Genomic DNA, 23658 nt, shown 5'->3' with positions numbered 1-23658 from the left:
TTTTTTTAAACAATACACATCTTCAGAAATGAAACTTTGCAGGAGCTATTGTTTTTAATGAAGAAAGCATGAGTTTTAAGGCTGCAATCATATTCAGACTTATGCAGAAGTCAGCCCACTGAACCCAGTAGGGCTTACCTCTGAGTAAACCTAAATAGGAATGGGAGAAACAGGAATTATTATTACTATTATTATTATTATTATCTATTGAAGTTATATACTGCCCTATACACAGAGGTCTCAGGGCGGTTCACAGAATAAAAATCAAAATATAAAACCACAAAATACATAATAAATATTAAAACAACAACCCAATAACCCCTGCAGTTGTTGCATGACAGCTCTCATTAGCTCTGACCATTGGCCATGCTGCTGAAGTGTGGTGTAGTGGTTAGAGTGTTGGGCTATGTCCTGGGAGACCAGGGCTCAAGCCTCCACTCAGCCATGAAACTCACTAGTTGACCTTGAACTAGTCACTTTCTCTCAGCCTAACCTCCCTCACAGGGATGTTGTGAGGATAACACAAATAATTCTAACATAAATAATTATGTAAACCAAACTGCAACAGAAGGGAAACAGCACTGATTGCAATGAATACAGGTTGGAATGGAAACCACTGCCTTCTTGAATCTCTAGTTGCAACAGAGCATTCCAGTCTCAGGATTATCATAGGCCGTAGGGTGTGTGATGGAAAAGGAAGTACCATCACCTGTTTTCTTCGGCCGCCGGTGGCGGCCATTTTGTGATGGCACCCACAACACCCTTATCAGAATATGAATACTGGCACATCATTTTATAGGGACGCGGGTGGCGCTGTGGGTAAAAACCTCAGCACCTAGGACTTGCCGATCGAAAGGTCGGTGGTTCGAATCCACGTGGCGGGGTGCGCTCCCGTCGCTCGGTCCCAGCGCCTGCCAACCTAGCAGTTCGAAAGCACCTCCGGGTGCAAGTAGATAAATAGGGACCGCTTACTAGCGGGAAGGTAAATGGCATTCTGTGTGCTGCACTGGCTTGCCAGATGCAGCTTGTCAGGCTGGCCACGTGACCCGGAAGTGTCTGCGGACAGCGCTGGCTCCCGGCCTCTAGAGTGAGATGAGCGCACAACCCTAGAGTCTGTCAAGACTGGCCCGTACGGGCAGGGGTACCTTTACCTTTACCTTTACATCATTTTATGCCCACTTCTCCCAAAAAGCACTTAGCATAGTCCAGGGGTGGAGGATCTTTTTTTTTTTTTTTAGATCAAGGGCCACATTTCCTTTTGTGCAACCTTCCAGGGGCCATGAATCCCCTGGGTAACCCCAATCCCTAAACTCCCCAATTAGGGTTGGAAATGACTTCCACCACAAAGCATGGACGGCAAATCAGCGCAAACTGTACTGTGATAGACTGATCTCTGCTCCAACACCATACAAAGCAGTTTCCTCTATTCTTCTTCAAATTGGATCAGAAATAATCCAAACAATTTCCTCTTTTCCACCACCCTCGGAGCGAGTTCGAAGGGAGAGCTCACATCCTTAGCTTTTATTATCTTTTTTGCGGGAACACACACCAACAGCAACAGCAATAAACTTTACGCACATTGTGGCCTTGAAAGGCAATTTCTATACAGAGGTGTAGCGTGAGGAAGCCAGGGAGGCCGTGGCCCTGGGTGCCCATTTTTGAGAGGGTGCAATCAGGCACCCCCTGACAAGCACAGAGCCCTGGAAGCTAAAATGCAGTGGCAGGCAGGTTGGTCTAGTGGGCAGGTGGATGGAGCAGTGGGCAAGAAATCTGTTGGGGAGGGGCTTAGTTTACCCTCCGCATGTGCTCCACATGCTCCCCTTTGCTGCACACCCCTACCCCAGCTGCCCAGTACACCAGGGGGCACAACACTTGCTGTGCCCTGGGCACCGGCAACCCACACTATGCTGCTGCATCTATATACTTCAGGCAACATTTTGCTTCCATAAAATCATAAGAAGCAATGAGATTATTATTTTTAAGTCAACTCAGATTCTGGCCTTGACATAACAGCTGCATGAAGATACAAGGTCCTGGGAGGTGAGGACTGATGGGAAGATTATCTCCCTCTTGTTTTGGGAAAGGCTCTGACTGCACAAACATTTGCTCACCCGAATGAACAAAAACACTCCTTTGTTTCGCCATGCCTTCTCCTTACACAAAGTCTTTCTGCCCGGGAGCCGATATGCAAATCCTACTGGGGCACAGGGCTGACCCTGTGGCTTGCGGTTGGCAACTCTCCTGTACCAACCACGGTCATAGATTCCTATGTGACTCTGGTGTGAGTAAGCAAAGAGGAATGAGCAGAGAACTATTTGTTCTTCGACAACACAGGCGAAATATGAACACGCTGGTCTGACCGAAGAGGAAAACTAGAGCTGCCTCTTTGCATGCAGGAAATACAGAGCCCAGGAAGGGTGGCGAGTGACATCACCCAAACCCTTGGCGAAACAGGAAGGCAGCAGGCAGCTAAAACAATTGATTAGCTAAGGTGTGACTGTACGCCAGCCAAGGGCTGCACACTTCACTTCTGAGCAGTGTCTTCAGCAAGGATCAGCCAGCCTGTGACTTGGCAGGAGGCAAAGCCCAGACATAGCAAGCAAATAGGCAAAGTTGGTCCAGAAAAGGAGTTGTGCCCCTGTAGGGGGAGTGGTAGGGACACCAGAGAGATAAAGGGCATTTCAGTGCACTTAGTGGAGACCCTATTTCCCAGGAACATCCCTGATTTAGAGAAGCCATCCAGTTTTTTATTTGATCCCAGAATATCCCACTTTTCCTTAGGATGTCTCTATTTTCATTGGAGAAATATTGGAGGGCATGGAGTTATCTGACGGCAATCCTGTATAGGGAATTTATTTTTTTAAAAAATGCTTTTAATGTTTTTATATATGTTGGAAGCTGCCCAGAGTGGCTGAGGCAATCCAGAAATATGTGTGGGGTATAAATAGGAAAATTATCATTGTGGAATGGGACATCCCTATTTGTATTGGAGAAATGTTGGAGGGTATGTAAGAGTCTCATCTGTTAGCCTTCAGAAAGAGAAATAATGGTCTACTATTTCCAACTTAACCAAGCTTTGTCGCTGGGTATTTTTAGGATTCAAGAGATGCAAATGCTCTTATGTTAGGGATGAGCGAATCTGTTAATTTAATTTTCTCTCAGTTTCACATTTTTCCATTCTTAAATTCAGCCCTCCACATTTATAAATCAATTTGAAATTTGTTTATTCTTTCAAAGTCCTAATGAAAATTCATCGGGATTTTAGTATGAATTTCTCCCAATATATTCGCTTTTAGTTTGTGCCATTTTCTCTAACGTACATATTTTTGTAAAGCAGTTTCCCATAATATAATACATCACCCCTTCCATCACCCCCTATTTTGAACTTTTGATGATGCAATTCCTGAGGTGCTCTGAGTACCTTTTGTAAGTTTAATGTAAGGAAGTTGAATCATGGCCAAAGGTATTTGAGCCCATTCCATGATCAGCAGCCAGCAGTGTGAGATGGTACGCTGAACACTGCCTGCCTGTTCTTACCTGATTGTACCAGGGTGGGAAGGAATGTAGGACTCAAAGTTATGGTGATCAGCATCTTCAGAGAAGGCACCTGCAGATTCCTTCTCTGTTGAGGGGCTAAGAGTCTACCAGTGAAAAGTGTGTTCACCTGGTTCTTTATGGCACCTTCTCTCTGATACCTGGAATGTGCTCCCACATTGTACCTTCTGCTGTGTTTCTTCAGATACCAATCAGTACACTGTGCATCAAGAAGATCTGAAATGGACCACCTGAGGACCAAAAATATTTGGCTTATTGGAAGGGTTCCAATAAGAAGAGCCCTGTTTGGATCAAGCTAAAGGTCCATTTAGTCCAGCATCCTGTTTCCACAGTGGCCAAGGCTGACCAGGGCTGGATGTAGACAATTCAAAGAAGTGTTGCAGGAAAATGCATTGCAAGCTTTCTATGAGAAATCACACTGGAAAAACCGGAACTCCATCTGGTGTCACAGTGTTATAATGCATATGTTGTTGTTGTTGTTTAGTCTTTTAGTCATGTCAAACTCTTCATGACTCCATGGACCAGAGCACGCCAGGCACTCCTGTCTTCCACTGCCTCCCGCAGTTTGGTCAAACTCAGGTTAGTAGCTTCGAGAACATTGTCCAACCATCTCGTCCTCTGTCATCCCCTTCTCCTTGTGCTCTCAATCTTTCCCAACATCAGGGTCTTTCCCAGGGAGTCTTCTCTTCTCATGATGTGGCCAAAGTATTGGAGGATATAGGCAAACTGGAATGTGTCCAGGTGGGGGTGACCATAAGGGTGAGGTGCCTGGAAAGGAAAGCTTGAAGGAGATGGGTGTGTTTAACATGGAAAAGAGACTTACTAAGAGGTGAACGAACAGCCGTCTTCACATCTTTGAAGGGCTCACACATAGATAATGAACCACATTTGGTCATTCGTAAGTGGAAAAGGCCATAGTTCAGCAATAGAACATTTGCATTGCATGCAAAAGTTCCCAGGTTCAATCCTTGCCATATGCAGGTAAGGCTGGGGAAGACCACAGTCTGAAATTCTGCAGAACCACTGTCAGTCAGTTCTAAGCTAGATGGACCAAGAACCTAACTCATAAGGCAGCTTCCTATACTGCCAGATTTACCAGTGCCAGATTTACGTATAAGCTAAACAAGCTATAGCTTGGGGCCCTACTCTCTTGGGGGCCCCCCAAAAATTTAAATTTTTAAATTTAAAAAACTGGATATACATTTCCAAAATATAAGATAAAAAACAAATAAAATAAAACCTACATACAGCAACAGTGTTTTGTGTTGTGTAGGTTCCTATGGGCCCTGCCTGCTAGCCTGCTCCCTAAAATATCACTATCACTATTAATATACAGCGGTACCTCGGGTTAAGTACTTAATTCGTTCCGGAGGTCTGTACTTAACCTGAAACTGTTCTTAACCTGAAGCACCACTTTAGCTAATGGGGCCTCCTGCTGCCGCTGTGCCGCCGGAGCACAATTTCTGTTCTCATCCTGAAGCAAAGTTCTTAACCTGAAGCACTATTTCTGGGTTAGTGGAGTCTGTAACCTGAAGCGTATGTAACCTGAAGTGTATGTAACCCGAGGTACCACTGTACTACTTCTTAATTGTATTTCAGTTCAACCATTACTCTAATAAAATACATATTTTGTTATGTGCAAATGGCTTTAGATACCTATTAGGTCCATAAACGACCATATAGCACATATTCAACACAAAAAACAGCAACAATTTGTTGTTGACAAAGGACAGCTGGACAGATAAAGGGCCCCATTACCTTCAATAGCTTAGGGCCTCATCAAACCTAATTCTGGCCCTGAGGGTTATACATGCATATAAAAGCATATAACAATGAATGTAGCACACACAGTAAGAGCTGTTTGACAGTGGAATGGACTACCTTGGAAGGTGGTGGAATTTCCTCCACCGCACATTTTTTAAACTTCACAGAGGGTTGGACTAGATGACCCTTGGACTGCTTTTCCAACTCTAAACTTCAACGATTCTACATTACATGAAGGTAAATCACTCTGCAAAAATGTTTATATTAAGCAAAACTGCATGCAAAAATATGCAGGTCAGGAGAAATTCACACTAAAATGCAGGTGAGTTTTAAAAAATGCAAACAGAGGTGAAAATTCAGTGAACTGCAGATAAGACAGGAAACCAAAATGGACATATATTTGCATCCCTGCACTTGAGAGCTTCCTCCTATGAATGGATTCCCGAATATTGTGGGATCAGATTAAGTGTATTTGGGGATCTGCATTTAAGGGAAAACAAGAATTCCTGCTTTTGCAAGCTGGCTATATAGATTGTGCCATACCCCTGTGACCTTTTTCCCTCCACACAAGCTGGGGGAAAGGATTATTACTAATAATTTATTTATTTGTTGTTGCAGTGAACCTGTATCCACATATAATGTGCCAGCAGCACTGTGTTGCTCTTATCATTTAGTTATCTGCTTAATGGGTTTGGCTGAGTGACTCCTCGAGCTTCTGTGGAATTGTGTGTGGAGTTGCCTTGCTACTCACACCCACACAATTACACTAAAAGGCCAAAAAAATCAGTGGCAGCAGGAAGCCAATGGAATATTACACTACCCCTATGCCATCCTGTTGCTGCCAGATATGGAAGAGGGGGTCTTTGCTCTTCTGTGTCACCCGTGTGACATTTTGAGACAAAAGATCTGATTTAATAAAGTGCTATTTTAAAAAAGAAAGAAAAGGACTGAAGAGGGAACTCCAGAAACCGCTGCATGTTTCCTCACCCTTGTCTGCTCCCGTATTAGTCATTAAGAGGCCATAGTCCATTTATAGCACCACTTTTATTGACCCCCAATTGAGCAAATTGAAAGGAATCTGAGCTATTTCCCTTATCACACACAATTCTTTCGATGAGAGATGCTGGAATGTGCATTGTTGTCCTGTTGGATGGCAAGGAAGCGCCTCAGATTAGTTGGTGGAGGGGCTGAACTTCATATGGCTGCCGCACAGAACACTTGCATTCAACTGTAGGTTGTGAAAGATGGAGATGGAGGCATCGAGTTTTTTATTATTATTATTATTATTATTATTATTATTATTATTATTATTATTATTATTGGGATAACTGTGTCAATTGCCTTTTGGAACCCTTTAGTATGCAGTGTGAGCAGTCTTTGGCTAGTGAATCTGGTTAGAAATCAGCCTTTACAATCACATACAGAAAGATGCTTGTAAAGTAAGACAAAAACAAAGTGGTTTATTGTAGGAAGTACAACACTTGGGTAGAATCCTTTTCTAATTCTAGCCTAGCTAGCTGATCTATAGAAGACAAAGGAACCATGCTTGCTCCTTTGTTCTCAGGGGATGGCTCCAACAGGACGCAACCAGAGAGCATCAATCTAAACATCAGAGAGAGAGAGAGCATAGCAATAATAATATCGCTGTGGTCTAAACCACTGAGCCTAGGGCTTGCCGATCAGAAGGTCAGCGGATTGAATCCCCATGACGGGGTTGTATAGTGATGATGCTGTCCTGTTGTCCTTGCAAGAGGGTTTCAGGGGGATTATAAGGAGCGGGCTGTTCATCTTCTGAAAGGGACTTGAACAGATGCTAGGAAACAACCACTTATGATGACGTTCTGGAGTCCAACATGTTCCACATTAAAAATAATGTCACTGATTCCCTCACTTGTCTTTCCTGTCTCCTAGACTGTCCAGTCACAGTTATGTGCACCTCCATGTTGGGGGTGCTGGCAACCTGGTTAACTGCATGCAAGCGATTAATATGCACAGAAAATAGCTGATAAAATCTGGGTTACGCAAGGAAAAGAGAAACCAGAGTTATTTCATGCCACCTGGCAGGACTTCATTACATATGCATCCAGCAAGGTTTTACAAAAACATGCAGCAATGGCAGTTATGAACATTTGGCAACTTTATGTAACATGAACTCTGGAACTTTGAACTTCGTTCTTTGAGGAGGACATGTTGCTTCCTGTATCTTGCACTGGTTCTATTGTCGTAGGGGTTTCCCCCTCCTTTTTGTGTTTTACATTGCATTGCTTCATTTTGTTTAGGATAAATACACTTGAATATTTTGTTTTTAAAAAAGATGGACAAGGGACAGATGGACACAGGACTCTTTTTTTTTTTGGCCCAACACCATTTCAAAAGGAGGGCTATATTCTGTAAAGTAGAATATAGGGCATGGTTGCTCTATACAATATATATATATATATATATATATATATATATATATATATAAAGTTTCTCCGGGGAAAAAATGAAAGAAAAGTGAGTGGGAGAAAAACAACAACAAAGATACACATGAAAGCAAAAATATACAAAAAAATGATATACAATATTCCCATACATTATTGTATAAATTGGTATGGTGCTATTGTCCTAGTGCTTATGTAAATGTTAATACTCTACTACAATTTGTATAAACTCATTCCAAATGTTATTTTATTTATCCGTACAGAGTCTGTGCCTCTAAGCAGTCACTTCATAAATTGCCAGTGATGTGATATCATCAGTCGATTGATTGATGATATTTTATTTTTTTCCAATTCCTCAATATCAATCTTTTGGCCACTATTAGGGCACAGAAAACCCATTTCCATTGTCTCATTGATAATTTCCATACTGCAGGTATATAGTTCAATAAAATATTCTCCGCTGAAAGATTTAACTTTTTCTGCACACTCGTAGTTACACAGTCCAGCACTTTCTCCGAAAACTTGTTAACCAAAGAACACTGCACAAACATGTGTTTTAGAAAGGCCTTGTCCTTGCCATATCTCCAGTGCTGAGCTATCTTAGCTAACCCCCTTTTTATACAACCGGAAAGGGGTCCAACAAACTCTAAATTTTATTTTCTCTTGTATTAGTCTTCATTTTAAACCTTAGGCATTGAAGCTATACATGGAGACATTGTTGCCTGGCTGTGCCTCTGTATATAAACTCATTCCAAAAGTGATTTTATTAATCCATTTCTTCTGTTCCTCCCCTACCATTGCTGCCACCACACACACAAAGGGCTCTGATGGCATGAAGGTCTTTCCTTTCCTACCAATTCGTATGTTGGCATGTTGACACCGGGCGGCAGCCTTTTAAGGCGCTGGCGACGAGACCGAAAGGAAGGCTCTGATTGGCTGGCAGTGAGTCACGTCCACAGTATGCATTTCAGCTTCCTCCTAGACCTCAGAGGTTTGGCGGTATCGCTGTCAGCGACTCCATTGAGCTGAGGAACTCAAGCAGAATGAGCCGACTGCTTCAAGCCCTGCTGCTCTTTTCTTCCCCTAAAAGGGAAAAGGGAGCCAGAGAGCCACTTGCCTGGAAAACGTGATGAAAGCAAACATACAGGTAATGCGCCACAGGTAGATGGATTTTCAGCAACGGAGAGGAAACCCAACAAGGCCAAACATACAATCGCAGGTCAGCTTAGGGTGAGATCTTTCAGGCAAGCATGACCTCACTGGAGGATTATCATAGGTCAAATCTACACCATTTTGACAGCCATGGTGTCCCCCAAAAGAATCCCCCAAGCACGTCATTTCCACGGAAAAGAAACTTCAGCAGAGCTGGAATATTAACTTAGAGGAAATGCACTTTTCCAGGGCTTTCCCCCCCATCCGGAACTCAGTTCCGGCACCTCTCAGGTGGGCACCATTGCCATTACAGTGGTACCTCGGGTTACATACGCTTCAGGTTACATACACTTCAGGTTACATACGCTTCAGGTTACAGACTCCGCTAACCCAGAAATAGTACCTCGGGTTAAGAACTTTGCTTCAGGATGAGAAAAGAAATTGCGTGGCGGCGGCAGCGGGAAGCCCCTTTAACTAAAGTGGTGCTTCAGGTTAAGCACAGTTTCAGGTTAAGAACGGACCTCCAGAATGAATTAAGTTCTTAACCCGGGGTACCACTATATAAGAAAACAAGGGAGACATTCATGGTGTGTTTCAGCATCTCTTTTTCTAGAAAAATAGCACTGCACTTATCCAATATAAATGGGAACTGAGTCATAAATGGGATCTCTGAACTAAAAAATTACAGCAGTGCCATACCACTTTAAAAACGCATGGCTCTCCCCAAAGAATTCTGGACGCTGTCATTGTTGAGGGTGCTGGGAGTTGTTAGGAGACCCCTATTCCCCTTGCAGAGCTGTAATTTCCAAAGTTCCTGGGGAAAAGCGATTGAATGTGAAAACACTCTGGAAACTGTAGCTTTGTGAGGGCACAAACTTGAAACCTAAGGGTAGTCCTTGGTGATGTCATGGGGGGGGGCAAGTCCCAGAGAGTCCTTCGATAATTTGCAGCCAGCTCTTGCTGGGTTGAAGCTTGCAAGAAGTACACCCAGGTTGAGCTGGGACACTTAGCCGCTTGAGGGGGGCGGCAAGAAACCCTGCCACCGCTGTGGCCCACTGTGGCCGCACCCCTTCACACACTGCCCTATGTCCTCCTCCCCCATGGCTGTGCTAGGGTAAGGTTACCAATTTTTTTTCAAAGAATCTGGGGGCACTTTTTTTAAAAAAGGAAAAGAAAAATATTTTTTAAAAGTTATTTAAAAATAATAATTAAGAAGTAATTTCTTCTCTTCTGTGGTCTCCTCTGTCGAACGACCTTCCTCTGGGCCCCAGCCTGCTCTCTTGGAGCGCTAGCTACCGTGGAGTAGGCTCAGGTCGGACCTGGGCTCAGCCACGTTTCCTTGCCCTCCCGGTGCTCTCCTATCTCTCCTCCTCAGCAGTGGTAGCGGTGCGGCAAAGTCGGGGCTCCCCTCTGTTTTCTCCTTCCTCTTTCTCTCTCTTCCTTCTCCTTCTCCTCTCCTCCTTCTCCCTGCATCGGAACCGGGGTATTTCCTGGCCCCAGAGTGCTGCTGGGCAGTTGGCCGGGTGGCCAGGCGCTCTCAATTTGGGTCGCAGGGGTGTCAGCAGTTCCCCCAGTTGACGCACCGGGCATCCCCGGTTCTCCCTCAGCAGCGGCAGTCAACAGCCCAGAGCCAGCCCGGTAGTGCAGTTGGCTCTGGCTCTGGCTGGCTTCAGGAGCTGCTCGCTGCCATGGCACCTGCCATTTTGCCTTGTTGGAAGTCCCCCTATGATGTGTCTTGTGCCATTGAACCCATCATGCAACATTCATTCCCTACTAATAAATCTGCAACACTTAAAATTTAAATCCGGGGACATCAAACGAAATCCGGGGACGGATTTGTAAATCCGGGGACTGTCCCCAGGAAACAGGTATGTCTGGTAACCATATGCTAGGGTTGCTGTGCCAATGGGTAGCACACCTAGGGTAGAGGAGGCAGAGACAGAGGTGTGGGTGAATTTATTGATTTAATTTGTATACCACCCTTCATCCAAAGATCCCGGGGCAGTTCGCAACAGGGGGGAAAAAATACAAAAAGAGAATACAAAATACATTTAAAAAAAACCCAAAACCAAAACAATCCTGGCTCAGATTAAACCCAGACACAATGTCCTTCTAAAGCATTTGATTGCCAAGCACTTGGCATTTGTCACTCTGGTTGATTAATGATTTCCAGTCTTGTAGGTGGCACTGGAAGTATTATGTATCCTGCTGTTGGATTCTGCTGCAGCAGCTGACTCTGCAAAGGGTTATCAGATTCTTTCTCTTTCGTGCTGCGAAGGGATCTGAAACTGCTGCTAGACAGCACCCTCTTGAGGCAAGAGAATGAGCTAAGGAGGCCAGCAATTGCTCATTTCCTTGGATATTAGAGGCAACCACTGCTCAGATTATGGCACCTCCAAACTGTCAATATTTTTTCGGGAGGGATTCAAGAGCATCTCATGAAATACAGGTTTTCCTCCCCCTTGGCAACCTCCGACATTCAAGCCAAATCTTCTCGTTGAAGACGACTAGTCTCAACTCTAGTCTGCAATACTTAATGAGTTGCTGTGACCAAAGTGGCCCAGCAGATGGTGCCAACAGACAGAGCTACAACTCCAAGAATGACCCAATGGTTGTTTTAAATTTGCTGTGACAATTTTATTTCACTTGTGGTCCAGGACTTCCAGGACCACAACAGGCCACACTTTTGCAAGTCAGAGTTGGGCACAGATGAGTGACAGCATCAGATTCTTCTATCCGCAAAGTGCACGAGGATGATCCCACCAGGGATTCTGGAACAGGCACTTGCAGTCCCATTCGCGATGGGAATAAGATGCTGAGCCACAGTAGATGTCAGTGGGACATCGAGATGCAGGGAAGCTTCGTGTATGTTGGAGGGATGGAGAAACAGGCTATGCATGTTTGAGGCAGGTTGCACAGAGGACCTTTTCCCATTCAAAACCTGCTTGTGTCTTCAAATGAACATGGGGGGGGGGAGACCTCCCCTAAACTGAATAAATTAATGAATGTCAGAATCTAGCTAATATTTGGGCTAGTGGGCTATTGAGGGGGGAAGTACAGGCTGCAGAAGTACTCCTGAATTGTGCCAAAGGAAATTCCTGGGTTTAGCTTATGAAAACTAGCCTGGCTGGGTTGGTTAAATGCAGGCCATTATGAAACAATGTCCAGGAAGCTACACATTAAAGAAGGTGCTCAGGTCTGTGCAAAATAGAGGTTGCCAAGGTGATGGGGGGTGACAGGGAAAAGTGTCTTTTTACAGGATGCTTGAGTTTGTTTGTTTTGCAAAATATGTGCTGGGAAGGAGGAGAACAAAGCATATGGTGTTGGCTGGAGGAGGCTGCACTATGAGACTGGGATCCAAAGAAACTTTGAACCCAAGCTTGCTGAAACTATGAAATCGACACTCATGGGGTATAATGTTCTGCACCCCCTCCATTCCAGATTTCCAAGTGTATATATGTGTCAACACACCATATTCCACAAGGACCAGCATTGATGCTGAAATCCAGCATCCCCTGAGTTCTGCAAGTGCGGCTTTCTCCCGATTGAAGTGCAGAGTGCTTGAGGTCTGGGACATTCGTGGGGAAACCAAAATGCTTGTTTACAAAGCGATTGTACTACCAACATTACTGTATGCTTGTGAAACATGGACCACTTAGAAACACCATCTCCAACTCCTTGAAAGATTCCATCAACAGTTTCTCAAAAAAAAAAATTACACATCACTTATGAAGACAGGTGAACTAATACCAGTGTACTGGAAGAAGCAAAGATCACCAGTGTTGAAGCAATGATTCTTCAACATCTACTTCAATGGACTGGTTATGTTGTACGGATGCCTGATTATCGTCTCCCAAAGCAACTACTCTATTCTGAACTTAAAAATGGAAAGCGTAATGCTGGTGGTCAACAAAAGAGGTTTAAAGACTGTCTTAGGCAAGTATTTAAAAATGTAGTATAAACACCAACAATTGGGAAACACTTGCCTGCAAGCGCTCCAATTGGAGAACAGCCTTTACCAAAGGTGTTGTGGGCTTTGAAGCCACTCGAACTCAGGATGCAAGGGAGAAAGGTGCTAAGAGGAAGGCATGCTTGGCAAATCCACACTGTGATCAACTCCCACCCGGAAACAATGTCCCCACTGTGGAAGGACGTGTGGATCTAGAATTGGCCTCCACAGTCACTTACGGACTCATTGTTAAAACCGTGTTCATGGAAGACAATCTTACTCGGCTACGAGTGACCACCAAAGAAGATGATGATTTCTTAAAGACACTAGCCTCTGCTGTGGCTTGATCTTCTCCACGGAAACACAACCCTGGGGAGTGCCTGGAAGCCCTGGAATCTGGCACCTCTTGTGAAGACTGGGGTGGTGTTTAACAGTATGACTTACATCCCTAGCACTCGTGTTGTGGGGATTGCATTGCTCTGATGAACTGAATGCTCTCAAATGTAATTTGCCATTCCCATTTGCATCTCAGAAAAAAAACCCACCAGCTCTTTGCAAGCTTGAAATACAAATATCCTGGGCAGCATCTCTGATCATATAACCCCCCCCCTCCCAAATTTTAAGGTGAAACTGAAGATGGAACTGCTTTAGTTTCATCCCCAAGAAGCAGGACGATTACCAATCATCACACAGCTCCAGGATGCTCTGAGCTTCAGCAAAATATCTGCACGCCTCTTTCCCTGTTATCTTTCGAGAGAAAAGTCTGTGAATGCTGGAAGGAGGAACTGGAAGATAAAGACAGTTTATCGGATTTGTCGGCTGTGCAGACTTGAAGCATGCTCAGAGTTCCCCCATGTGGAAAGTCATCAGCATTCATTTCAACCAAGGGAGGAAGTGATCTTCACACCCCCATTGGTGGGACTTGAAATAAATCCTAAAAGATCACCATGTAAAGTATTAATATGGGTCTCCAGGTTGAGGAACAAGCATAAAGTATGAACTTAAGATAAATGGGACCTTCAACATGTACGCGATTGAGCTTCCACCCTCTTCCTTTTCTCATGCAGCCCCTAAATCTGTTCTGCCCCTCCAATTCACTGTAATAGATTTGGAGAGGGTTCAAAGTTCTATTGTGCAAATCCTTATGCTTATGGGATGAGCGTGTTGGATGCCAAGGAAACTTTGCAGTGTTTCTGCAGATACCTGAAACCAGGAAACACCCCCTAAATCGTTCTAGCAAATAAATGACCACAGAGAGGCTGCTAGTGATATGTTGGGACTTTAAAATTTATTCCAACGTGCTGTTTTTTTAAAAAATAGGCTCAGACTGAATAGACAATCTGAACTGTAGTAAAGGCAATATACGTGTAAAAACTTTTTTTTTCATTCACAGTACAGATGTCATTTACAATAAAGTTCACAAACATCAAATGCTGAGTATTTTTTTCTCTTTTTTTCCTTAACATTATGTTCTGTGCTTTTTACCTGCATTTTTTTTTTTTTGCTTTGCACTCTTATAACCATACAGACATTGCAAGATGCAAGTGTAGAAACTGAATTTAAAATAAAATTACAGGCAAAACTACCAAATTACACTGTACTCTGAGTCTGTACATATTTACAGTACCTTTTTTGGAATGTATTGCCATTTTTTTTTAAAGAACATATAGAAACTTTCTAAAGACTATTCCACTTACAGAATACATACACCTTTTAGAAAAAAAGGCAAATATTTATCTTACATGAGACCATGTATATTAAATTTGCGTACACATCATCAATATTATTAATATTTTACATTACATTTACTAAAGTGAGCATAAGTGCCATAATATCTCAATAATGAAAACTTGTTTTATGTCATCGTTAGGACCCAAATTTGGTATTTATTTAAAAACATTTTACCTTTTAAAATTCACAAATACTGTGCAATAACAGGAGGGCAAAAAATCCATAAGGAACACAGACAATAAAAATCAAGTGTATGTTAGGGGTTGGGAATAAAAGTGAGGAACACATGGAGGGGGGAGAGATCATAGAAGGGCTAGATCACAATGCTTCATGCTTAGCTCATAAATGGTTTGTCGGTATCGAGAACATATTGCTTGAATGCTTTTTAAAAGCCAATTGCAATGACTTGGCATTGTATTTTTTTTTTTTAATAAAAAAAAGATGGCCGAAGTTGGCAAAGCCAGACACAGAAAAACAAGAGGTTCTCACTTATGAAGAATCACTGGGCTGAGTTCTGTGAGTGAGGGCATATCAGGGAAATGTAAAAGGTCGCTCTCAAGGTTAAAGAGTGCAGAAGCCAAATCAGTTGGGTCACTTTCCCTGGAATATATTGTGGTTCTCACCACGGTCTCTTCCAGTAAAAAAATAAATAAAATCCATTTACAATAATCTGAGCAATTTCATCTCAAATGTAGTGGGGATTTCAATTCGGTTTCTGTTATTGTGTTATTTCTTACTTTAAAATAATACAGTCGTACCTTGGACCCTGAACGCCTTGGTACCCTCATATGTTTTGGTTTTCAAACGCCACAAACCCGGAAGTGAGTGTTCCGGTTTGCAAACGTTCTTTGGAACCCAAGCATCTGACGGGGCTTCCGATTGGCTACAGGAGCTTCCTGCAGCCAATCAGAAGCTGTGCTTTGTTTCTGAATGTTTTGGAAGTCAAACGGACATCCGGAACAGATTCCGTTCGACTTCCAAGGTACGACTGTAATATTATTATTCAGGGCTTTTCTTCAGCCAGAACTTCCGACACCTCTCAAGGTAGGCACCATTGTCATAACAAGAGAACAAGGTGAGTTCTGGCACCTCTCTTTTTAGAAAGATAGCACTGATAATAATGTCAAAGTCTTGAGAGCCAATCACAAATATAAACAGCAAATGTGCTCTCTTTGGGAAAGTCCATTAACTCAGTGGGAATGTATCTGCTTTGAATGCTGAAGGTCCCAAATTCAATCCTCAACATTTCCAGGTATGGCTGGGAGTTGTCCCCTACCTGAAGCCCTGGAGAGCTAGGAAGACAGTATGGACTGGTTTGACTCAATATAAGGCAGCTTTCCATGTTCCTTGAGGTTTCTCATTTTTTGAAGACTATCATCTTAAATATAAAGGGTGGGGGGAGGGGGTTCAGTCTAAAATAAAATTAGATTGAGTCATAAATCTTTCAGAAAATGGCCCTTGGAATCACAGGTCAGCAGAAGCTGCCATAGGTATTGCAACGTAGAATGGTTGATGGATGGAGTATTGGCCATCACTGAAGTGAATGTGGCAGCCATGATTTACCCCTGGGAAAGTCCAAGCCAGGCATAGGCAAACTCGGCTCTCCAGATGTTTTGGGACTACAACTACCATCATCCCTAACAGGACCAGTGGTCGGGGATTATGGGAATTGTAGTCCCAAAACATCTGGAGGGCTGAGTTTGCCTATGCCTGGTCCAAGCATTTATCAGAGCCTTGTGGATACCATAGCCAAGGGATTAATTTGGCTTACATACAATGACTTTAACTGTACTGGCTTGTGGACTGTTCAACAGATTTTACATCCCTGGGATGTCCCATAGGGATGACTCAGAATTACCAGCAAACCATGGTTTTTCAAGATGTCTGAACCCATGCCATCCAACAAACAATGGTTTGCTAGTGGCTTCCACACTGAGATATGAAAGTACTGTTTGAGAGGGTGGGCAAACTTTGGTTTTATTTCTAAACCAATGAACCATAGCTTGGGCCTCTTGTCAAGAATCTGCTTTTCAGGGGATAATGGCTATGAATTCTCAGGGAAAGTGAAGAAAAGATGGCAAATCTCACAAACCATGGTTTTCCTCTACATCTGGAACACAAATCATGCTTGGTGCCTGAGGCTGCATTCCTATACTCACTTGCCAGAGACCAAGTCTCAGAGCAACCATGTATGGTATTGCAACTCAAGCTGCAGTTAGAGCAAACCATGGTGTGATATTATACCCAAGATGGCCCACTTTCTGAAGTCAATTTCAGTTTAACCCAGATTGCTAGGTAGGTGACCAACTGTTTTGAACTCTGGCATGAAACTGACATTCCAAATGGCTTTCTGCTACTAATCCTATGCACGCTTACTTGGGAGTAAGTCCCAATGAGCACCATGGAATTTACTTCTGAGTAAACCTGCATAGGGTTACATAGTAAAAGAAGTAATTAATTACTAATTAATTACTGGGAAACCAGGAAGGTGCTTAAATATAGAGGAAAAGTCCTTCACAGATTATAAATCTAGGAATAAAGTGCTCAAAAAATAAAAAGCGATCAACTCTCACGGATGCCATCAACATTTCAAAATAATTTCCTTTGTCTCTTTGGGCTGAAAAAGGATAAAAATAGGAGAGATGCTCAAGTAACCAAAATATAGAGGTCTTGTCTCAGCCAGTAATAATAATAACTAAGAAGGTCTGACTTAGCCAAGGAATAACAGTACCCAGAATTTGCAAAAAAATAATAATAGTCAAAATAGTTTTACAAGGGTTTTTCTTTTCTTTTCTTTCTTGTTTTTTAAGCTATGCAAAGCTAGATCAAAATAGAAAGCAATTGCAGAAGTAACCTATGGAAAGTGCAGCCCAATACTTCACACACTTACTCTGAAGTAAATATCACTATGCTGGGTGAGATTTACTCCCAAGAAAGTGCATATAGGATTGCAACTTTGGGAAGGGTGGTTTGCAAGGGGGGGGGGAGATTAAAATTTGATCTCTGCAAAATAAACCTTTCAACAACAGCAAAATAATGAATGGCAGGAAATGTCAGGTCTGGCCATCTCTGCAGGCTTCTGTTATAGCACCACACCGGGGGAACCACGCAGCGACTTTGTGATGGGCTCAGGACTTTACCTTCAGTGGGGCAAGTTAAGTGCTCGAGGCGAAGCACATTCTTAAGGCTTTGCTAGGTCTGCCTGGAGTGCTCAGCACCTTGCAGTTTGAGCCCTTAGTTTGTTTAGCATCTTGCCCTAAGGAGAGCCAGCTCCACCTGGCCAGCCAGTGCAATTGGATAGGCCACCAGGAAATGCCCCAGAGACATTCAGGAGACTTGCGATGGGTGGAAGGAGTTTCTTGCATCCATTGGTTTGCTTGCATCACAAAGCTTCTTTGCAGTGTGAGACCTCTGCCAACTGTGGCTTCAATTTATATGGAAATGCAAAAGCTACCCTGGCAAAAAAAAGAGAGAGGTCAATTTCTGCATTTGCAACTGCCACCCATTGTGGCATGGTTTCTTCTATGTCCAGCAACACCACTGGAGAGAGTGGTGTTACAGAAGGTTGCTGCAGGCAGATACACTGGCATAAATACTCAGGATCTAGGCACTTCGCAGATCCCAACCAGAAAGTGAAAGGAAGAGTTCAAGTAGAGTCCTCTGCAGTGGATGTTGCCATCCAAAACTACAGAGCTTTGCATGGTGTCTTGTCTGCCAGCCTATTCAAACAGCACTGGGGTCCTGTGCTGTCCTGTCCTTTCTACCCCAGATGCAAATACCCCCCTAGATGACACTATTTACATTTGCAGTGCTTGCCTCACAGAGGATTAAGAAAGGTTTGAGAGCAATAGGTAAACATACCCAGAAAGTTATTATTGTTATTAGCTCCGGGTTGTTTGCAGATGTCATCAGAACAGATCCTGTCCAATGCACCCAAAGCAGAGTTCAATCCAAAGGCTGAAAACTGAGCACCAGGTTGCATTTGATCCAGCCTCAAAACAAAACCAGAGCGCAAATGGATAATTGAAGAGCAAATGCCCAGTGAAGGCTCAATACCGAAAACCATTTGGTCCTAAAAGAGCTGCATGACTAGCTGGTTAAGGGGGGGGGGGAGGAAGGAGGGGATGAGGGGGAAATCAACCACCTGGAATTCAAAGTCATGGCAGAGACAAGGTGTGGCTTTTCGACAATGACCACTGACGTTCTGGTCCAGGCTTTGCTCATTCCATTAAGCTGATGGGTGCCATTCTGAATCTTTTGAAGGTATCATGACCATGATACCAATTTCCATTGGAGCCAGACTTTAACTCGGTGATTGATGTTCATCCCCATGACCTGTTGACAAAGGGGATTGTATTGGACCTTCAATAAAGTCTCGGGTTAGGTACCGGACGCCAGTGCAGACTCTATAAGCAAGATCTTTCCGGACCTTAGCACTGAAAGAGGTATTGGAAGCAGAAGTAAACCAAGGGGGAAACAAAACAGAACACTGTCCGCTGTGAATGGAGTTTTCCAGGGAAATCCCAGCGTCAGTTTGGTCACCTTCACATCATGTCAGTCACAACATCATTTCGACCAAAGGAAATCAAAAGAGCTTCACCAAAACTATTCAACACAACACAAAAATGAAATGATACATCGCAGAAGATTATTCAACTCAAACCCCCATCCATTCCACGTTATTCAGCTATGCCTTGGCAACAGTTCATGGCTTTCCATGCCTGCTTAAAATAAAAATATTGTTCAGGACATTGTTGTGTGGAGCATGCACATAATAAATGGGAACATCTCAGAAAGGACTGGTCCATTGGTTAAATATTTGTGGAACTGATTCATTTGCCTAGTTAATTTCAAAAACTGTGTGTACAGACTCGATCCAGAGCAAGACACTCTCCAAATAAGCAAGCTTGCTCTCGATTAAACGTCTGCTATTAAATGCAGTGTGTATATATTAAAAGACCTGTATGGCTCTGGCCCTGATCTTTCTATAGGTGACACCAGGTTGGTTAGCCATTGGAGCCACTGCATTCTTCTGGTCCTTTGCTAAAACATCATCCATTGCAACCTATTGATCTAAAATGCAAACAGCTCAATGAGAATTCACTGGGACCTTTTCGTATAGGAATGTATAGCCCAAAAGATCTACATTTGTAGTTATTCCATTAAATGGGGAGGGGGGGGGAGATAACAGTATGCAAAAAACAAAACAAAACAAAAGCCCTTAATTATTTCTTTGTGGACTCTATGGAGTTGAATACATGGCTGATTTGATAGACATAGGACACATCTAGGACCAGTAGCAGAACTAGAAATGCAGATATGGTTCAGGGTGATATCGAGGCAAGAATGAACTCAGCCTTGATTTCTGGGCTGGGTGGGAAATCTGTGGCGCTCCAAATATTGCTGGACTCCAACTCCCATCACTCCTGACCATTAGCCATGCTGGCTGGGGCTGATGGGAGTTGTAGTCCAGATCAGTAAGCAACTTATTTCTATTTTTATCTTACAGTGTCCAAATGTGTGATAAGAGAAGGTGTTTCCTCCCCCCCCCTTTCATTGGGGGGGGGGAGAGAAATAAAAAGAAAAGCAAAAGATCTCCAACTAGAGAGCAGATTTCCAAAGGGCAGGATCCACAGGGATGACAGCCAAGCCCCTACCATCTAGCGGCTGGCAAAAGGCACCCCTTGGAGATTGTGCGTATCAGTCAAAGCAGCAGCCAGGTCACGGAATGTCAGTATTAAAGCAAGAATGGTGGCCAGAAAGCAAAGATCTACCATTCCCAGAACATTATTTTTTATTTTTACATTCAATATATTCCTATTTCCTTGCAATTTCTCTTTTTTATTTCCCTTTGTGGGGCAGGGTAGAGGGACCTTTTGCTTATGTGCGTGTCCCTTTTAAAAAAAAGTGCTTGGGGGGTAATTTGTATGGGGGGGAGGCACATTCTGAGATTCTTTCTTTGTTTTGGAGAGATTACCTTTTATCACCATCAGGGCCTCCCCATAGAAAACAAGTGCTAGTTTCAGTTACAATCAGAGGATAAACATTCCTCTCTTCTTCTTCTTCTTCTTCTTCTTCTTCTTCTTCTTCTTCTTCTTCTTCTTCTTCTTCTTCTTCTTCCAGATTAAAGCAGTCACATCTGTCTTTAAAGCACATTTAGAGGCAACCAGAGTAATGCAAATAATAAAAGGAATAATTATAAAACACTTTGCCACATATTAAATAAAGCAAGTAATAAATAAGGGGTACGGTCGTTGTGGGGCGGGGGCAGGTTGTACCTGTCTGTACATGAGAGAGGTGGTGGTTGTCCCCCTCCACTAAAAAAAAAATCAGCCAATCTCTTTGAAGAGGTGTTTGTTTTCCTTAAAAAGAAAAAGCTTCTCAGTGCATCCATTGGAAATTCTTCCCAACTCTTTCCACATGTCTGCATGTGGTTGAGACAAGACCTCATCGTGGGGAATGGAGACACAATCTAAGAATAAGCCCCTTTCCGATAAACGAAAGCAATAAAACAATAACAATAAATTCATAGCTTCAATTTGTCGGTGCATTTCAAGCAACAACCAAAACACACGCACGCACACACACGCAAATGAAAGTAAGTCTAGAAAAAGGCACACAATTACGATGGAAATAATAGCAGACTGAAACAGAGAGAGAGCGAGAGAGAACCAGCAACAGTCTCCGTGGGTTTGGTCGTGTGCTAGAGCATTGGGTCTTTTCGTTTCTTTTCCTTTAGCAATGATTATTCGAAAACCGATTGCACTGACAAAGGTTTGTTGATCTTACGGGGAAGCCGGGGTCGAAAGCTGGGAGGGAGGGCTCAAGCACTTCCTGTATTGTGATCCACTTGCCTTTGCAGTAGGCTGAAGCTGACCTGCTCCAAGGGAGGGCTCCTCCTCCTCCTCTGTACCCCTGTGGTGGGGGGAGCTGGCTCCCCAGAGAGGTTCCTTCTCCTGGTGGGAGGCTGGGAGGAGGAATGGCTCGAGGACAAGGGCTCCAGCAGGCAGCCAGCGCTGCTGCTCCTGTCCAGTGTCTGGGTGGGAAAGTCCGAGATCAAAGTGCAGGGGGGTTCCAATGAGGCGTTGGAGCTGCTACATGGTTTCTTCCCCTTCTCCCACCGGACGCCTTCCCTGCTGGCTGAAGGCTCATCCTCTGGGCAGGAACGGTCTCGGCTGGGCGTACGGCTTCCCCACTCTGGGCCGCCGGGTTCGGGGCTGGCTTTCACCCTGTGTTCCTCCTTCTGCTGGCACTTGCTAGTCCTTATTGTCCCTTCCAAGCAGCTGCTGCTATGAAGCGGTGGGGTTGCCGATGAGGAGCGAGCTTCTCGGATGCCTTGGGCCACCTTGCCGGGATCTTTCGCTTGGCTCGATTCAGAGGTGTCACCGCTGGTGGAGAAGTAGCTGGCGTGCAGCGACATCACTGATCCGTGCCCTAAGCTGGGATGGCCGCTGGGCCTTGCCTGGACCATTTGGATGCCCCCGATTGGGATCATGGGGAAGGGGCTCCGGGGTAGCTGCTGGGAGTGCAATGGGAGGTGGCTAAAGATGTAGTCTTCCACCCGGCTCGGGGCATGGGCGTGCGTGTCGTGGGGCGATTGCAAAGGCCTGACGCAGTGATGCTGAGTGATGCCCGGTGAACTCGCTGGGCTCCTGGATTCTGTCTTCTGTAATGACAGGAGGTACATATTGTGGGATGTGAAACACAAGAGCAGTCAAGTACAACATTCCTAGAGTGAACATGTTTACACATGGGGAGGAATGTGCCAGCAGGTAAACTTCCTGTTGCCTTCTGAACTAGGACAGACTTCCTCTGCATGTGACTAGACGTGGGTGTGGCCTCACCTGTGCAGGTAACAACAAAAGCACAGGGCAGGGCAGCCATCTTTCTCTATGACTCCATGCATCAAAGAAGCAACATCTGCTTAGCCAAAGATGCTCTCTTGGCTTCCAGTCAAGAAAGGACAAAGGGACTGTCTCCTTATGAGATAGTTTCCAGGTGTATGTTACTTTTCTAAGCTAAGTCTGACTTCTGGGATCTGTTTGTGAACAGAATGTGAGTAAACTCTTTTTTATACTTAAAAAAGTATAAGTTTATACACAGAAGACTGTGTTGTGTCTTATCTTTTATGAGAGAATAAGGGGAAAACACCAGAACAGTTATTATAGAGGCTTTATTGAGCCTGAGCAAATGCATCCACTGTAAGTTTAAAAGGGGGGATGTTACTCTGCTAAATTGTGAACTTGTTAACACAAGTTGGAAAGGATATAATCAAACAAAATGTCCTCTCCTGCATCCCTGAACATTCCCACACATATTAGGAACCAGGGAAACTGCATTATACGGAGTCCAAACACTGGTCAATTCATCTCACTGGTCTATGAAGGTGATATGTTATTTATATGCTGTCCATCTGACTGGGTTGCCCCAGCCACTCTGGGTGGCTTCCAACAAATTAAACACATTAAGCATGGTAAAACATCTGATATCAAAAACTTCCCTATACAGGGCTGCCTTAAGATGTCTTCTGAAAGTCAGATAGTCGTTTATTTCCTTGACATCTGATGGGAGGGCATTCCACAGGGCGGGCACCACTACCGAGAAGGCCCTCTACCTGGTTCCCTACAGCCTTACTTCTCGCAGTGAGAGAACCTTCAGAAGGCCCTCACAGCTGGACCTCAGTGTCCGGGCTGAACGATGCCCTCTGGCCTTACATTTCCCTATTCCTGATCTACACTAAGTGGCAATAGCCCTCCAGGGTCTGAGAGAGGGAACACACTTAGCTTTATCCAGAAATGCTGGGCATTCAACCTGGGCTGTCTGCCTGCAGAACAGATGCTCCACCACTGAGCTATGGCTCAGCTTATGGGGCTGGTGCATATAGAGAAATCAGTGCACTGACGTGGACATATAAACTGACTTTTTAATTGAAGCTTTAATGGTGGTGGAGGAGAACGGTGAGTAAAGGAAGACAAAGATAAAGGACCTCTGCTCTCCATTACATTTGGCTATCCTTCCTTTCTTGCCTTCTTATTATTAAAGGCACTCTCCACTTCCAAAACGCACACACACAAAGTAAACAGT

General features: G+C 43.9%; 1 protein-coding gene and 1 long non-coding RNA gene across 9 annotated transcripts in view; one reads left to right on the top strand and one right to left on the bottom strand.

Annotated features, from left to right (window-relative positions):
- The first annotated feature begins 16740 nt into the window (after positions 1-16740).
- LOC310684889 lies at positions 16741-20160 on the top strand. The gene is made up of 2 exons (XR_014514932.1): positions 16741-18747; positions 18788-20160. It is a non-coding gene; the product is annotated as an uncharacterized lncRNA (long non-coding RNA).
- A 522-nt stretch (positions 20161-20682) lies between these two features.
- HIVEP3 (HIVEP zinc finger 3) overlaps positions 20683-23658 on the bottom strand; it is a 239977-nt gene continuing 237001 nt past the window's right edge. For all 8 annotated transcript variants that reach the window (XM_083454680.1, XM_083454685.1, XM_083454679.1 and 5 more), the window contains one exon: positions 20683-22240. In XM_083454680.1, coding sequence (XP_083310806.1) covers positions 21398-22240 — 843 coding nt within the window. In that variant the 3' untranslated portion in view covers positions 20683-21397. The remainder of the gene's footprint in view (positions 22241-23658) is intronic.

The sequence above is a fragment of the Podarcis tiliguerta genome (genome assembly GCF_965153285.1).
Source record: "Podarcis tiliguerta genome assembly, chromosome: 8".
NCBI lineage: Eukaryota > Metazoa > Chordata > Lepidosauria > Squamata > Lacertidae > Podarcis > Podarcis tiliguerta.
This window is presented reverse-complemented; position numbering and strand designations above follow the sequence as displayed.